We start from the raw sequence: 18,845 nt of genomic DNA, 5'->3' as shown, positions 1-18,845 counted from the left end.
CCTATAGGAGAAAGTTCGCAAGGCTCCCGTCTGGTGGCCATGGAAATCTGATGCGGACCCTGGACCTACCAATCGATTGGCTCATCCCTAGTATGTGGCTTTCCTGACTCTCTGACAGATGTTCTTGGCGTCAGAAGGACTTAGCAGGAAGAATAGAAGTCAGCATTCGGCTTACTGATCCACAATGGGGCAGATTGATCTATACTAATTCTTTGACTGTGCAAATTTAAGCCCTTCTAGTCGGTACTTACTAACCGTCTTGGTGCCAGAATTTTGAGCCAAAATTTTCTGTGTGTATTGTGGCCCTTTGTTTTATTGAAACCACCTCATTTCAGTGCCTTCTTGTCAGATAATTTTTTGGAAATGTGTCTAAATCTCAAATGTTCAATTCTGCCTTCATTCACATTGACGTCGTTTGACACAAGGTAAGGTTTTAGTACTAGAGACAGGTTAGGTCCATCCCGTTGAGTACACCTTGACGCGGTGGGATGGCTTTTCTGCTTTTTTTTATTAAACTAGAATTAACCAAGTACCCCATGTTACAGTATCTCCATGTACTATTACCATTTACTTGCTGTAGGTTATATGCTCATTTATTGTTGCAATAAATATGGTGCAAACAATAAGTTTTTGGGGGACGCAAAAGGTCACAGAATTGTGATAATACCATGGAGAGGGCTCCACGTTGATAGGTCACATCTCACAGCAGAGTGTTTGCTACAATTGTACACATTCCAGTAACTAAACCTCCTACAATGCATCATCGAACGTAAACACACACATTTCAGAAGCACGGCAATGACTCTGCCCTTTCATTTCCTCACGAAATGTAAATGACGACTTAAAACCTTAATCAGAGCGTTAGCCACATCACAGTAATAACGAGCCCACTAACGGCTGCGGAGAACTAAAACCCCTTCTACGCAGATCTCTCACATAATCTGAACTCTTTCCATTTCTTTAGCGTTTCAGACTAAATTCTAGACGCAGCATCTTCTCTAATAAAAAAAAAAAAATCAAAGCGCGTTTCATTTCATGATTCGACTTCACGCTCAGAAGGATTGTAACCGGACCCCGTGGGGGAAACGCGCCTCCATAAATGATCTTTTCCCTTACATTTAGGAGTTTAAAGCCGCCATGCAGGTTGGAAGGAGGAGACGGGAGGAAAGAAGGGAAAAATAAAATAAAATGGAATGATATTGTAATTTGGCTGATTTATGGATTTGGCCGGTAATTGAACAGATCACGGCACTAATGTAATAATTTAAGAGAAGCGAGATTGTCTCTTAGTAATATGTGACATGAGCCAAATGGAATTATCCGCTATTGTAGATGAGAACGCCGAGTCCGGGGCCTCTGGAAACGCTACATGGAGGAGAGGCACTTTACAGACTAATAATATGCTGCGCGCTTCAGTCCTCCAGAGATGGAGAGCGGGAGAAGCCACTCCGACAGTCTGTTAACTCCTTCATGCCCTGAAACCTTCAGGAAGATGTGGCTGCTACCCAGAAAGTCAGCCAATTGGTAGGGTGAGTATATAGATCTCCCATAATGCCAACATATATATCCCATAATGCCATCATATAGCACTGCACGGACTTAACGTAAATCTGTCTGCAGGTCTTTGCTGTCTGAGAGCAGCACGATATATAGGCAGAAACACTGATTTCAGTGATGTGTCACTAACTAGGCTGCATTTTTGTTCAATAAAATCACTACAGGACTAGGTTTCTTGTGCCTCCTAGTCCTCCTGCTTTATGACCACACCCCCACCACTGATTGGCAGTTTCCTGCGTGCATAGGCAGAAAGCTGCCAATCAGCAATGTGGGAGGAGGCTATAGAAAAAAAAACATGCTCAACTGATGAGGCTGTGAACCCACAACACTTTGAGCATTAAAACCAGCTGCTGCAAGCCACGGGGGTCAAAAAACCAAGAGTATAATGAAGGAATAGGGAGGTGTTTTTTTGTGCTGCTTGTCGAGTTCCCCGGATGAACACGGACACCCAGGATGAATAAATGTGCGGTTTTTATTATCTACGCGTTTCGAAGTTATCCAGCTTCTTCAGGATCCAACCATTTTTTTGGCTGTTTTTACTGTGGCTGTATCCTGAAAAAGCTGAATGAGGCTTGTTTTACACTTACCGGGTCTTTTGCGGTCCGTTATTGCGGGCCGTATCGCCGCAATTTTCAAGGTCTGCCGCAATATCGGACCACAAAAGAAACTTGCGGATTGCCGTTTTTTTCAGGTTCACAATACTATAGCAGAAGTATTGGGGGGGGGGAAAACGAGGTCTGCAAAACCGGGAAGTCACTGCGCACCCCAAAAACAGACTTCCATTGTTTTTGCGGCCCCATTGATTTACAATGGGGAGCCGTAACCGTAAGCAGTGAAAAGTATCGAGCAAACTCAATTATTTTTTTCACGGCCCTAAATACGGCCCTCAGGACCATACGGCGCACCATGAAATGCATTGGGCCTGCAAAAACGGGCCGAAAAAACACGGCAAGTTTAAAAGCAGCCTAACTTCAAAACGAGTAGATAATAAAAACCGCACGTGTCTTCATCCTGGGTGTCCGGATTCCTCCGTGGAACTTTACCAACAGAACAGAAAACCAGCTCCTTATTCCTTCATTATACTAATGTGATCCTGAAATGGTGTTTGGGCAGCCCTTTCTGAACATCCAGTATTGCACTTACTCACTCTCTCCCCTGCGAACCGAGAGCACGCGCACTTCGCGGATGTAACCCGTCCCCTCATTCACGGTCGCGTGACACCTAGTGCTGGGTATGGTACTGAGGCATCACTATGGAGGCCTATCCACACCAATACTAGGTTTTTGCAACCGTGTTTGTAGCCATCACTACTTGTATTCACCTGCTGAGGTGCAAGTGCAGTTAAATTTTCTTTTGGGAAGTTGCTTTACTGTTCAGCGCCGGGAACAATGTGTCTGGATGGGGCCTGCGCCGGCGGTATGATGATTGTGTCTACAGAGGTGGAATATGACCTCAGGACTCCAGTGCATCAAAGCTACGGTGGTAGCCACTGAGCCACCACACAGACTCCTCAGGAGGTATCTGTGTCCTTCCCAGAAATCTGAACAGCTCATTTACATATTTATAAATTGATTAATCTGCAATAATTCATTAGATCGCAGATAACGCTATCAATGTATGACCTACGCACGCACGCGTTAAAGTTTGCATTGGAAGAACACAGGAGGCAATACAGGATATGTAGTAGCGCTCATCCTGAGCCAAATGGTTCATGGTTAAGACTATTCTAGCTAGTAATTAGAAGGCTGTCATTGCTTTTGTTGGGATTTTGGCATTTAGATGGGAAAGATGTGAGTGTGGATCAGTATTTTTGCAATCAAAATTGATCAAAACCCCAACAGACATTAAAGCTAACCAGGCCAAAAAAAGTTTTTCTGCCCTTGGCAGTGCTCCTCAGCCACATCAAGACCATTATCAGGATGCCAGTCCTTGGCAGTGCTCCTCGGCCACATCAGGACCATTATATGGATGTCAGTCCTTGGCAGTGTTCTCCGGTCACATCAGGACCATTATCAGGATGCCAGTCCTTGGCAGTGCTCCTCGGTCACATCAGGACCATTATATGGATGTCAGTCCTTGGCAGTGTTCTCCGGTCACATCAGGACCATTACCAAGATGCCAGTCGTTGGCAGTGCTCCTCGGCCATATCAGGACCATTATCAGGATGCCAGTCCTTGGCAGTGCTCCTCAGCTATCTCAGGACCACCATTAGGATGCCAGTCCTTGGCAGTGCTCCTCAGCTATCTCAGGACCACCATCAGGATGCCAGTCCTTGGCAGTGCTTCCCAGCCACATCAGTACCATTATCAGGATGCCAGTCCTTGGCAGTGCTTCCCAGCCACATCAGGACCATTATCAAGAGACCAGTCTTTGGCAGTGCTCCTCAGCCACATCAGGACCATTGTCTGGATGACAGCCCTTGGCAGTGCTTCTCAGTTACATCAGGACCATTACCAGGATTCCAGTCCTCAGCAGTGCTCCTCAGCCACATCAGGACCATTATCTGGATGACAGCCCTTGGCAGTGCTCTTCAGCCACCCCAGGACCACCATCAGGATAACAGTCCTTTGCAGTGCTTCTCAGTTACATCAGGACCATTACCAGGATTCCAGTCCTCAGCAGTGCTCCTCAGGCACATCCCAACACAGGTCCTTAGTAGTCCTCCGCAGCTAAATCCAGACCAATATCCAGATGCCAGTCCTTGGAACTTCTCAGCAGCATTCATATACCATTACCAAACCAAACTTTCAAGACCACTGCCACATCATCATCGGTGTTCAGCTCCAACCATCGATCAGGTCAAGACCCTGGAGCTTCCAAAGAAGCCTCAAGACCACGGAAGAAAGCAGCCATGGACCTTCTGAGGCCCTCAGCTTTACACAAGAACTCCACCCTCATTGAGAAGTGACCCTCCAAAAAACAGAGATCATGGAAAGAAATAATGAAAATCAGTGTGGGAATTTGGGAGACCCCTACCAGATTAATGGCCCACGGGCCTAGACATCAAATGGGGTTAGCTGATTGTGACAACCCCATAATAAAAAATAAATACTCTTGCCTGTGTCATTATCATCATTATCAGGAAAAAGCTGAGGACAGTGGTGAGGACACCAAGGAGAGATCTACAATGTCATGCATCTTCCTCACCCTCCCCACCAACTCCAACCTGCCTGAAGAAGCTCCTTTAAAGCACCCCGCCAGTGTCACACATCCCTTTAAAGAGGCCAATTCAGTACATTGTATTTGCAATGCATTTTTTAACCTACTGCCTGAAGTTATTGGCACGCGACACGCATCCATCATCGCCTGGATTTACACGGATGCTTCAAGCCACACTTCTCAAGCTGTGCATATATCCAAATTTAATCCAGACGAATGATCAGCAGTTCGTGGAAAATGTAATATACTGAACATTAGAGACCGCGAACATCGCCGCGGATAAACGAGCCGGAGGGGCTGCGGGAGGTGAAAATGTGTCACCATTCTAATTGCTGCATACAGGGCAAATGTATCACGCGGTGCGGACTCCGGGAGCGAGCGGTATACATTTTATTACTGAGATGATTAAACCAGTTGCAGGGGTGTACTTACAAATACCCGGCATATTTCCACCTCTCTAGATGTAAGTTGGGTAAAACCATTCTACCAGAAACTATGGGAAGGACAGAATTCTTTATACTCCACCAATTTATTTTTTTATCATGGCCACCAATCCATAGTTCTCGACCACCTTTCCAACCTGTAGGATAGGAGACTTTCCACGGTGATCACTCGATCGCTGCAGATCCAACTCAAGAGAGGCCATGAGCTGTAGTGGCCACTAGGGATGAAAAGAGGTATTACATGCAGGTAGCCAAAGTTTGGGAGTCCCTTCTTCTACATCCACCAGGTCATATGTAAACGAGTTATCACTTATCTTGCCAATTCCTTTTACATTCACCCGTAATCATAAACGTCATCAGTCCAAGGGCCTCTACCAATTTTCCATGATTCCGACAACTTCTACCGCAACCCATGTGTTCTGTAGGGTGGCAGTAATTATACTGGGCATGGGGGGTGCCCTAGGATGATGCTCTGGGTTGGGTGAATGCACCGAATTATCCTTTAGTTTATGTTCCTAGAGTCACATTTTAACTTCCATAGTCCACACTGTATTTCCCTACGTTGCAGTATTTACTTGTTGAAAACCAGGTTCGCCCCAAAATTTGGGGGATTTTATTTTTCTACTGACTTCTATGAGCGTTCTTACTGACTAGCTAAAATCCGTCATTCATAGTCTGAGGCTGCCAGAGCAGAACTCTTCTAACCTCTTCCTGCCGCTATTCGCAGCGCAACGACATCGTTGAGGCGCAACATTCGCGAGACGCCTTCCAAGGGTATAACGGCAGGAAGGAGGAAGTTTGAGAACTTTAGTCAGTTGGATCAGAGTTTGGCAACTTTTTTTTTACTTTACTTTAGACAACACCTTTTTTAAAGCCAAAATTCATTGTAATTTAGACCAATTCTATTTTTTTTTTTTTTAAATTTACATCTTTTTTGAGGTCAATTGGTCTTTGGCAAGAAATGTGTCCAAAGCCTAATTAGAGGCACAGGATGATGGACGATTTCCAGCAATGACTAATGGTTATGTGCCATCCTGGGACCCATTGGTGAAAGTCATAAAGTATAAAAGAATACAGATATTGAGTTTATTTTCCAGGAAACACCAATAAATACAAAATATACATCAAATTTTACAAAAAAAAGTGGAGAAAATAATTTGCCATGGAAAATGTGGCCAACGTAAAGAGCCGGTGGTGCAGAGCCATAACAATAGCCACATAGTGGCAGAACCCAGGGAACGCTTACAGAACCAAAGGCGAAAAATACAGGTCACCATCAAGTACCAAGACCCCCTACAACCACTACCACAACTGCAGAAATGCTCAGCCGGGCGCCGATCTCTTTAGGAAGGGTGTAGTCTGGTTGGAGGTCAGCGATGGGATGAATGCGTCCGTGCCCCTATTTTGCTAATTGGCAGGACCCTCAGCCATCAAAATGTCTGACATGAAAAAATTAGTAATAAATGGGTTTTCAGGCTCCTATTTTTTTTTGTTTTTTTTTATTTTTAAATGACAGCGATAAAACGAAGCACAACCAGCAGCTGTTACACCTGCCGAAACTGTGCTGGCCATACCGGCGGTCTGCTCTCTGGTCAACTGAGCAATCATAGGTCTGGTACGGATGTGACAAAGGTGATGTCCTTTTCTAGTTGCCCGATAGGACAACTCAGGACTATGTCATTGGGTTACCAAAAAACATGATGTTTCCTCTCCCCATCCCAGCACAGACTAACAGAACAATCGGTGGTGGATACACTAAGGATTAAGCAAAATGTAAGAAGAAATTTCCATATGGAAGTAGTGGTATTGGTTAAATAGGCGCTTGTTCCTCTAACAAAATGTTACCCGTTTCGTAGAGATCCGATGTGCCAGTCATGAGAAATCTTGGAAAGACGCAATATGCAAATCAGGCTGGAAGTGCACCGGGGCGTGGCAATGCACTTGGGAAGAGGCTGCTTTTACACTACGTTTCTCATGAAGGGCAAGACTGATTTCTACAAAAATGGTATCATATTTATAGGGAGACGAGCGCCTATATAGCCGTATCACTACACTGCACACTATTGCCCACATGCCAATACATCATTAAATTCAGCAAAAACTAAAAAGTCAGTCGCTGGGCATCAAAAGGATAAGACGTAACAAGTAGATAAACCGACATGCAAATTGCAAAAGGTTTTAATATAAAAGGCACAATGGCTGCATGTAGTCTGGAATAAAAGCAATATTTTCACCAGGCATTGATCAGTATGGCTGCTTTTTTCTCCTAGGCTGGAGGAATAAAAGTTGACCATCTGCATCACACAAGGGCTTGACCTGTAAGAAGGCCATTATAGAACTGCTTTTATGTTTTCCTCTTCCATTCACTACTGGTCCATTTGCCATTTCCTTGATCTTATCTGACATTTTTTTCAGACGACCTTTCAACCTGACCTGAAAGGTCAAGGACCTTAGGGAACATAGGGCCCACCAGGCCAGAAGACCATAAATCTTCATTTATGAGAGCAGGAAGGTCTTGATGATGATCCTTATCAGCACAACATACAGAAATGTGGATTCAGCAGGGGGGGGGGGGGAAATCAGGCTTAGACTTGAAGGGGGGGGTGGTTCTCGCTAGATTCAGCGAGGGTCAGGCTTAGATGGGCCCCTCACTGGATTCAACGGGGGATCGGCCTTAGACGGTGGGTGCAGTCACGCGCTGGAGTTGCCCTCAGGGTCACGAAAGTAAAAAAAAAAAAAAAAAAACAACAACTTTATTAAACAAAGAAGATTGTCTTTTTCTAGCCTCCTGTTTCACAGCGGCTTTTTCTTTATTCCTTCTTATTGGCAGGAAAAATGTTCTGCTTGTAACGAAGACTTTTAGGCCCATGTAAAAGATGGCATCGTTGCCATGTGTATAGGGGCTAATGATCAGGACAAGCATCAAGTGCTCGTTTGGCCAATTATCGGCTCGCCTAAAAGGGTCAACTTTATACAGTGGGGAAATAAGTATTTGACCCCTTGCTGATTTTGCAAGAAAACCATTGGTAACACATTATGCCGTAAAGGTGTGAGATCCTGCAGTGCCCGCAAGGTCTCCCTGCTCAAGAAGGCACAGGTGCAGGCCCGTCTGAAGTTTGCCTATGAACACCTGGATGATTCTGTGAGTGATTGGAAGAAGGCGCTGTGGTCAGATGAGACAAAAGTTGAGCTCTTTGGCTTTATCTCAACGCACCTTGTTTGGAGGAAGATAAATGCTGCCTGTGACCCAAAAAACACCATCCCCACTATCAAGCATGGAGGTGGAAACATTATGTTTTGGAGGTGCTTCTCTGCTAAGGGCACAGGACATGGATGGAGCTATGTACTGTAAAATCCTGAGTAACAACCTCCTTCCCTCCGCCAGGACCAGGACACTAAAAATAGGTCGTGGCTGGGTCTTAAAGCAAGACAATGACCCAAAACATGCAGCCAAGGCAATAGAGGAGTGGCTCAGAAAGTAGCACATTAAGGTCATGGAGTGGCCTAGCCAGTCTCCAGACCTTAATCCCATAAAAAAAAAAGTTATGGAGGGAGTTGAAGCTCCGAGTTCCTTGTATTTAAGCCTAGTCTTGTTACCCAAGTGGGCGTGGTCAGCCTATTTTATGTGGGCATCTTTTTGATGGTAATGCCCACTTGGCTATAACTTTTTTATACAGGGAAGAAGGGGTCATATCAGGAATGGAGAGGCGCAAGAACAAAAGAAGAACATCTCCAGATTCAGGAGAACAGAAGTATTTACACCAGAGGAAAAAAATATCTCTAAGTAACAGGTCGTCTTGAAGAGCCTAGGATTCTAATGAAGAACTCCAGGAACTTTATGTGCCAACAAAGAATCACATGGTAGTAGATCTTGTATGACGGCAACCAAGTGCACTAACGTAGATCACTGGGAAGTGAAGGGAAGGGGTGTGAGTCACAGTGGAGACCAAAGCTTTTTAGGTCCTGACCTCACTTCTGGCTGAGCGTGGCCATGAGGGAGCCCAATTGTAAGTTTTTCTATGGCAAGTATGCACCAAGAGATTACATGACATCCGTAGTCCATTATCTGGACACAAGTCCTCATGCCTTAGTGTTCCCGATGACACCCACATGGACTACTACCCTCATCTACAAACCGGCTAACGAAGACTGATTTACTCCATGCAAGACATTAGGTAGAAACCATGTGCCCAGCATGGCAGCCTCCTGAGAGCCAGGCCAGAACCTGCCGATAGGCAACAAGTGCCGGCAAATAAAACCTTAGATACCAATACCAAAAGTTTCCGCCTCTTGGAGGTAAAGACACTACTAAGTCAAGTCCTAACATCAGCCCAGTCATTAGAGGAGGTAAATCTCAGGTTTGCAGTCATGTTGTTGCCTTTAGCCGCTTCCTAGATGGACTCTTGAAGTGAATTTAGGCTTCATGAGGCTCGTAGCCCCCGAGGTGCCGGAGAAGGTCACAAGGCGCAGACGCTCCCCCGTAACCAGAGCAGGTCAAGAAAGAGAGAGAGAGTCCAGAAGAGGACAATGGGGGCTTAAGGGTCGGCTCTTCTTGCCTGTGGGTTTGTTTAAAAAAGTAAAAAATAGAAAAAAAAAAACTTGAGAAGCCAAGGACAAACCTAGGAACCAACAAGATTTTCCTGAAAGTTACAAAACTAGAAGACCAGAGAGAGCTGCGGTCCTAAATGACCAGACACTTCGGGCTACTATGAGCACTTGGAATTTTAACGACCCTATATTTTAATTTTTTGGGTGGAAGGTTGGAGGGGGAAACAATGTTTCTTGTTTCCTAATAGATTAGTTTAAGGAAGAAACTGCAAAAACAGAGCATTTCCTTGGTCTTTCTAGGAGGAAACGGCCCCCTGTTGTGACTCTTTGCAGCTTTCTGACTAGCCTGTGTCAAATTTGCAGCAGATCCCATCAGGAATCAGCCTCATAGAAGTGACAGTTTTTTCTAAGTAGGTTTGCAAATAAAAAAAAAAAAAACACAGAGAAAACCTCCATATGATCAAAGTGTATAGGAAGAGGATTCGAAAATCCTCCAAAAAAAACAAACAAAAAAAAAAACCTACTCTGCAATGCTGGAGGGGACCTGGCGATCACCGACAATTAAAGAACCCACAAACAAGCGACAGACATACATTTGGTTAAAGGAATTGTACAGATCAGGATAACATTGCAGTTTTCTTCCAGAAACAGCGCCACCCCTTCATGTTGGTCACGCCTGGTATTGCAGCTCAGATCCATTTACAAAAATCATCTATATACTGGAATAATTCGATCGGCTGGGGTCCCACTGATGACCAGAATGATTTACGGTACTTATGCCCCCAGTTCTGCCCAACCAGGGTCAGGAATCATGTTCGTCGTCTAGTGACTGATCGCAATAGCTGAACACACTGCCATAGACCATTAATTTTGGAGTCTCAGCATTAGATAAGTGATCATTTTATAGACTGGGACACCCCTTTAAGTAATCGGGGCTAAGCTGCAATACCACACACAACCTGTAACCAAGTGTGGCGCTATTTTCACACGAAAGCAGCCATGCCGACAACATTCCTGATTAGCTAATGAATCCTACAAAGTCAATCTATTCCTAGATCAGGTCCGCAATGTAAACTTTTCCTCCCAAGAACGGAAATGTAATAATAATAAAAAAAAGAAAATACAGCAAATGTGAAGCGGTAACAGCTCGATGGAGACGACACATGCTGCGTCCACAGATCAATTAACAAGCGGAGTCCTCGACTGGAAGAAATTAGAGCGATTTTCTGTAAGAATGGTTGGAGAGTCCCGCTCCATGCATCATCTTTTCATCACCTCGTTTGCCCTTGTCATAGAGCGTTCGCTGCCAGCGCCTCCGCCAGCGCGAAGCCGCCGAACGCAGCGGTGTGACGGGAAAGGGGTGAAAGCGGCACAAAAACAAAAGTCTAACGTGCGGTACGGAACAAGACGGGCGATAATTGTACAAACTAATAAGGATGCGTTTACATCGATGTTAACAATGACCTTCGGTGACCATGAGCTGCGCGTAATAAAAAAAAAAAAAATTTAAAAAAATAAATAAATAATAAAAAAAAAAAGTTTAAACAGCATTTCTGGGTCTCCGTAAAGGCTACTGCATGGCATAGGGAATATCACGGCTCGATTCCTTTTGCAGGATCGGTTTTCTTAAAGGGCTCTCCGGCACCGCTCACTTCTGCACGGATGACGTAGGGACATGGCAGAAGGAGTTGTGCGCACATCCTGGCAGAGCGCCATTCTACAAACACTCCGGGTAAAACAGACACACCGCACAGATTCGCTAAATCCTGTAGAATAAGCCAAAATGTATCACAGTAGTGCATGCCGGACGGTAAATTTGGGGGAGTCAGTGGCACTTTTTTTTTCTAACTTTGCACCACTTCGTTTACACGGTGCAAATTTTTTTTGCATTTAGTGCACGTTGCACGCACCCAGACGAGTTGCAAATATCTCCAGATCTCATTCAAGACTAGTTGCTACTTTTTTTTTTTTTTTTCCTTTTTATTCCATGTGCGTAGGAACAGTAGTTAAAAAGTTTGTCGCAAAGGTGACCCTACCCTTTAATTAAACTAAAAATAAAGTGGTTTGGTACCGTGTTAGCCTACCCTTTAAGGCATACATACTTCCATAGTTTCGCATAGACGTAAAAAAAATAAAAAAATAAAATAAAATTGCTTCCCGTAACTTTACTCCGCTGCACTCGGATTAAATGCCTGCACATACTACAACTGGACAGGGAGGGAAAGTGTTAACAAGACGAGAGCAGGATCAGCCAAACACCCAACGAGCCGGATCATTTTACTAAAAACACCGAGAACCCCACGGGCAACATCATCATCTGAATAAAACATACAGGAGGCTGCGGCTCGACATCAGCCCAATCTACAAGTTCATAATTCATGAAAATAATATAAAAAGGTGGAAAAAAATAAAATGGAAGTTCCAAAATTAAAGATTGGCGAATGGAGGTTAAAAAAAAAAAAAAAAAGAAAGAAATACAAATCGTCGGCCAATTCGGTGAGCGGAGACGGACTGATGAACTACCTGTGTGGAGCATTATAGAAATCATCATGTTCTTGGGCTTCTTTTCCATCATCCTAGAATAACCTTCCATCATCTGTAAGATCTCTGCATAATATCAGTGAATGGAAACATTCTGGTTATCCTGAAGCCCCAAAAATCTAGGCAGAGTTTGTTACAAGTTCATCCGTTCTAGAGAAACACAACAGCAACAAAACGATATACTCTAGAGTTTGCAACAATGTATCACAGACAATCCTCAGCCCAGATCTTTGCTCCATTGGTTCAACAGTGAGCAATCTGGGGGTTACACAGCGATTTCGGACAAAAATTGTACTAGGATGTAAGTGACTGGTCGGGCTGCAACTGATTCACAAAATATCCAAACTCAAAGACAACAACCTAGCATCATGCCCAAGGAAAGCCAGGACTGGGTATTACAGAGGAGACCCTATAATTATTAACCGAGTGATTTCATTACAGGGACAAGTTATATCACTGTGACATTATACACGAGGAACATTCCTCTACAGCTCGCCCCACTTTCCAGGAAACTCATTAAATATATATATTAAAAACAAAGGCCCCGATTCATCAAGACAGGCATGTTAATCTTGAGCTCGAGTAATACGGTAGGTGCCAAATTCATTCGTTGGCGAATTTTTCGGTTTCCGTGCACCACTTCCAGAAATTTACTCCAATTCGGAATGGAGCAATTTTCTGTCCTAACTTATGACACTTTTTTTTTGCACAATTTATAATTAATCTTCCGGTCGTGCTCCGTTACATCCCCTCTCTGCGAAGTTTCACCTGCTTTACAAAAAAGGTGGTTGGAACTGGCGCAAACACATGAGCTACAAGTTGCACGAAAACTTTGAGATTTCACTTTTTTTTTTTCTTCATTTTTAAATGCCCACACGCATTAGGTAGCACTCAGACGCATCTATTCTTCCCCGACATCCCCCGTACGCATGCACGCTCAGCTCAGACGGGCGTTCATGTGTTATCCATTGGGAGATTGGAATAATGGATTACGGACTCTTCTTCTGGGAGAATAAATTAATTGGTCAGTTAAATTTACCATACCCAACATCTTCTGATTCAGGAGAGTTGGAAGGCCCCCCCATGCACATTAGATAACTAGCCCAAAATCTCCTCGCACCAGCTCAGAGAAAAGTGAAATTAAGAAATTGTGGGGAAACTGGTGAATATGCGCACAGAAAGTCGGGTAACGGTCAACAATAATGTTACTGGTCACGTTCACCCAAAGGACAGTGTATTAGGAAAACGTAAGAGAACTAATGAGCCAAAATCCAGTTCTGCTCCATAAAGGATCATCCAATTGACCGTACTCCAGTCCTGACTTCTGAACCATGCACCTTAACAAATTACCCAAAAGCCATTAAAGGATGTGCTTTTTATTATTATATATATGCATTTCAGCTCAATTTTGGGGGATTTTTTCAGGTGTGAGTTCATTTGCAGTTATGACTGCTGACAGGTCATGTACTGATGGTGGTTCTGGTGATGTATCCCTGTAGTGATGGAGGAAGACTCTATTCTGCTGCAAAACCCACTTCTGAAAATGCCGTATGACCTCGGCACTTGAATAGACCTTAAGGGCTTCCACGCCTGTCACAAGTCTAACGTTTAACTATGCTTTACCCTCCAAGCATGACATCACGAGAAGGAATCCCATTTATCCAGAGTTATTTAGATTTGCCTAAGGGAAGGGGGGGAGGTTTACTATACAGCAAGTGAAAGGCAACCAAGGTCACACGGGAATCAAAACTAGAAAAGCACTTAAAAGGGCAGCGCACCTAGATTTCTACTCAAATCCAATACCCAGATTCCGCTCTCCCTGGTGCTGATAAAAGAGAAATGGATCGTCCATGATGGACAGTCACCAGCCAGCTATGATCACCCTAAAAAACGACCCTTCATATTAGCAAAAGATGAACTTTTCAACACAAACACTTCTAGGTCATGATATTACCCAGTCTAGGGAAGTCATAGGAACGAAGGACTGCAGAAAGCAAGATCTTCCTGGGCTATGTCTATACACCTATAAATTAGATATAACCTAAGACGACCCCGCTGCGTTGCTCATTTGCCAAACAGGAGCGCAAATGGATTTGGGCCATTAGTTTGTCTAGGGCTACGCATTGTTAAGAAGACCCATGTAAACCAGACTTAAGGAACTGGTCAGGCCCATTTAAGAGGTTGTCCTCTGATCAACAGTCATCACTTCACCATAGGTTACATTAAAAAAAATGTATGATCACTGGGTTATCCACCAATCCTGGAGATTGCAAATTACCCTGTGTGAATGGAGCAGTGATGAGCATATATGACCACCACTGGGGTAAAGCGTATGCATGACCACTGCCCCCTAAGACCACGAATGGGGCGGGGGTCATATATACTCATTACCGCTCCATTCACACATCCTAATTCTTCGGACCCCCCCCCCCCCCAGCGATCATACATTTACCACCCATCCTGCGGATAGGCGATTTGTTTACAGGACGACCCCTTTGAATTCCAAAGTGTTTTGTTTGTTTTTTTTTTACTTTATTTCCAAAACATTCTAAATTCTGAAGGACAGGACGCCGGCGATTTCTGTCGTCTTCGCTTTGCACGAACCACCGACACACTTTCAGTATCGCTACATTACGAGTCGACAGACGCTCACGAACTGCACCTTGTTTATTATTAACTGTCAATCACGTGCAGGAAATACTCGCGAACGCTCAAAACAAGAACTCCCGGCCACACGCTGGAAGTTTCACATGAATCATTCGGTTTGTAGAGAATCCCGTATGTCATTTCGAGCAAAGTCGAAAATAAAAAAAATAAAAATTCTGCACGTTCAGCATGTAAAAGGGACAGACAGGAATAGGCACTCGTGTTAGGTGGGGGGAGGGGAGCGCTGACCTCAATGACTTATCTTTAAACCGTCCGACCATTATGAGATCACATACACTTTAAATGTGTTCTGCCCCGACAAAGAAGTTTCTTAGAAGAGCGAATTCATGCCAAGCTATCCACATGTCCAAAGGCAACATCAATGGTAATCAATGATAATACAGAGTGTAGATGCCAGACCCCTATGTTGTTGATCAGAGATTTCCGAAATTCAATCTCCAAGTTAATATCAATGGTCATGTATCAAGGAAAAAGTAAAAATAAAAAAACATTTTATACAAAGTCATAGCTAAGGAGATTCAGCACTGCTGACCTCTAAATTAAGTTAAAGTGGAATGCCCCTTTAAGAAATCCATAGAAACATATTGATAGTAACTGACTTATAATAATTACATATTTAGGAAAATAACAGTACAAATTACCATCAGCAATAAATATAAAAGATCAATATCTCCAAAAACAAACCCCAAAATCATCATCATTGGGGATTGTGGAAGCCACAACAGATGCTCCGATTATGGCTTCAACCACCTGTTATGGGTCAGGCCAATCTATGGATAAAGAAAATTCCGGCCATAAAAGCAAAAGGAAGAACATTTAGACTATGGATTGCGCCAACTATACCAAGCAAAGACAAAGAATCCAAAATATAGCAACATTTCCCACTGTGGAGAACTACAATTCCCAGCTTACTTGGTCACATACTATAAAATTCATCGCTCCTCTCTATGGAGGAGTAGTGCGTGATTTGATTTGCTTTTAAAGGGTTAACACGTCTTAAAATCACACGTCATGAAAAAAATAAACACATTTTCAGAATGTTACCCAATGTTTTGTCATTGCAACTAGTACTAATATTTCAATATTAAACCCTCTGACGCACAAAGAGGGGGTTAAAACAAAACAATTATTATAAATAAATATATATCCATCTAGACAATTCAGCCGCTATCAAATGCTACATTTCACATAAACTGATATATATATATATATATATATATATGACATCGCACAGCAGAGAGGAGTTTGCCACATGGCACCACTTACAGTATACTCCATTATCACAACTCAGCACCTGTAGAGTTAAATGGCTCGTTCAGCTCTGCTACATCTTAGACCATCATTAAACAATACATTGTAGCGCGGTGACGTTGCCATTTTATAGGAAGGAACCAACTTGACAGAGCCTATGGCAACTTTTGCACAATCCATGGAAGTCGATGGTTTGTATGACATAACGCAAAGTGGCATGGAAGGAGGAATGGGCACGATGACGTATGTGCAGCGGGCAGCACACGGCGTCCGTCCTCTCCAGCCCGATGCCACAACAGTCATTGGGAAACAATAAACAAAATGTATCGGGCAGAGAGAAAAGTAACAAAACAAGAAATGTATCATGTAAATATTTACACAAGAGAAAAGGCCACAGTTCCATGAAGGGCTGGCAGCGGCGGCATTGGGCACAGTACCTGGTGGACGTTCCTTTCCGGACATCGCAGATGCTGCATTTAAAGGCTTCCGCGCTGTTCCTGAAGGTGCACACGCTACAATCCCAATATCCCTCGTCCGCCGACGGTTTCGCTTGCCGCTTTGGCCTGTGAAGCAAAAAAAAAAAAAAAAAATATAAGACGAGAAATATCAGGACCTGTCAAACCAGCCTGTCATTTACCAGAATCCCCCCCACCACCACTTTAGGGATACAAATCCCAAACTTTGCAGCCCACCCTAAAAAGCAGGTTGCTGCGACAATTGTCATATCCGACCCCCCTGCCCTTCAAATTAACCTTATGGTGCCGAGAGAAGGGGTTAAAACCAGCCCCAAGGAAGAGTCCGCCAACCCTTGCACCTTTCCCCCCCCAATCCGCCGCCCTGTGCCAGCATCTCCGCCAACGACCTCCCCCCCACAAATTATGACATGCAGCCATTCCAACAACACTACCCCCCTCCCTCCCTTCTTCCAAAGCCATCACCGTCATGTTTAACCCCTTACATGCTCCTATAGAAATAAGAGGATGGTCACGGGAAAAAGGAAGGGAGGTGGATTAGAGAGGAGGGGGTGCGGAGGGGGGGTTATTATACAAGGAATAATGCATTATAAAAACACAACACACCCCACTGTGAAAATAACACACACAAGACAAAGACGCCGGAGCCGACACAAGACGTTGCTGCCACCCACCGACTGCCCCCCCCCATTCGCCTATCAATAATGAAATAATACTAGAGGATATTGGGGTGGGGGGTAATGACTCATTTAGATTTTAAGGGTATTGGAGGCGTTTCTGGCTTTCTCCACCCTGCCCTTTTTTTCTCCTCTCTCCTGGTAAATATTCTCTTTGTCTGAGGCTCTGTGCAGGGAGTGTGTGTTCTGTGTCTAGGATCGGCCGCCATAGTCGAGCCCTGCACTTCCTCCCCAGCGCCCTATACACGGGCTATAGGCTCCATACTGGGGAGGGGGCTGCAGGGTGGTGGTGCTGCAGCCTGCACTGACAAGGACAGGGAGATGGTGGGGGGGATTAGATCTCCATCTGTCTACATGGTAATGGGGGGTATAGAAATAAACCTGCCCCCCTCCCCTTTAAGGCTTATTATGATTCCCCTCCCCCCACCATCATCCCCTGCTGCACTGTACCTGGTCGGGCTCTTCTTGTCGCCCATAATCATGAAGGTAAAATCCTGCACGCCTGGTGCGCCCTCCCCCCTCTTGTGTTCTGCAGGGAACCCCCCCAACACCTATAAATAAATAGGGATTTAAAGGGAGGGTCCAGGGGGGGAGGTGTGTGGCTCGGGGGGCTGGCAGGTCCTCCTCGGTCGGTCCGGGAGCAGCCCCAGCCGTGCGCTCTCCGTCCGTCGCCGATCCGCTGCCAGACTGCACAGACACTCAGGGACGGAAGGAAGGGCGGGGCGCAGCCGCCGTGACGTCACGGCTCCCGGCAGCCAATCGCGGCACGTGGGGGATTTAAAAGTCCAGCAAGTGGGGAAGGTGAAATATTCTTTATAATGCCCCAGTATTGGAGGAGGGCTCAGCTGCTGCTGCAGAACCTCTTGTTCATCATCTGGGAGGTCCATATGAAATTACAGAGCAGAAGGGTGATTGATAGTTCTGGTGGGAAAGAAGTTCTGCAGCAGCTACAGGTGTCACCTGTCTGTCCTCTTTTGTGCTGGTTTTCGATTGTTTCGCAGCAGGACTACAAGTCCCAGCACGTCAAGATAGCAATCCAGGCCAGATGTTTTGGAACTGCAGAGTTTCCTTCTTTTTTTTTTTTTTTTTTGCAGTAGGACTACAGGTCCCAGCATGTCAAGGCTGATGCAGAACCTCTTGGTAGGGAGCTGTAGTAATCTGGAGATTACTTTTTTTTCCCTACAGCTATGACTTAATAGAGCCATGTTGGAAAAGCAGTTCTGCAGCAGCTACTGGTGTATGTCTGACTGTCACCTGTCTGTGCTATCTTGTGATAGAAATCAGGACTACAAGTCGCAGCATGTCAAGATAAGAGTGCTAACCAATCCAAGCTAGTGGTTGTGCCGAATGTTTTGGAACTACAGATTTTCCGTTTATTTTGTTTATTGCAGTAGGACTACAGGTCCCAGCATGTCCCAGGTAAAAGTGGTCCCATTTGCTGTGGAACTACTAATCCCAGCACACATGCCAGTCTCATAGCTTTTTCTAGCAGCCTCCTTCAGTGTTTCAGTTGCGAGGCTACAGGTACC

General features: G+C 44.6%; 1 protein-coding gene across 1 annotated transcript in view; it reads right to left on the bottom strand.

The window, feature by feature from the left end:
* Positions 1–18,021, bottom strand: part of RYBP (RING1 and YY1 binding protein) — a 63,832-nt gene extending 45,811 nt beyond the window's left edge. Inside the window, exons 1-2 of the mRNA XM_069736476.1 lie at positions 17,767–18,021; positions 16,604–16,729 (exon numbers count right to left, since the gene is read on the bottom strand). Of these exons, the coding sequence (XP_069592577.1) occupies positions 16,604–16,729; positions 17,767–17,798 (158 nt within the window). The 5' untranslated portion in view covers positions 17,799–18,021. The remainder of the gene's footprint in view (positions 1–16,603; positions 16,730–17,766) is intronic.
* Positions 18,022–18,845: the final 824 nt, after the last annotated feature.

Source organism: Ranitomeya imitator, chromosome 8 (genome assembly GCF_032444005.1).
Source record: "Ranitomeya imitator isolate aRanImi1 chromosome 8, aRanImi1.pri, whole genome shotgun sequence".
Classification (NCBI taxonomy): Eukaryota; Metazoa; Chordata; class Amphibia; order Anura; family Dendrobatidae; genus Ranitomeya; species Ranitomeya imitator.
The sequence above is the reverse complement of the archived record's forward strand: the minus strand, read 5'-3'. Positions and strand labels throughout refer to the sequence as shown.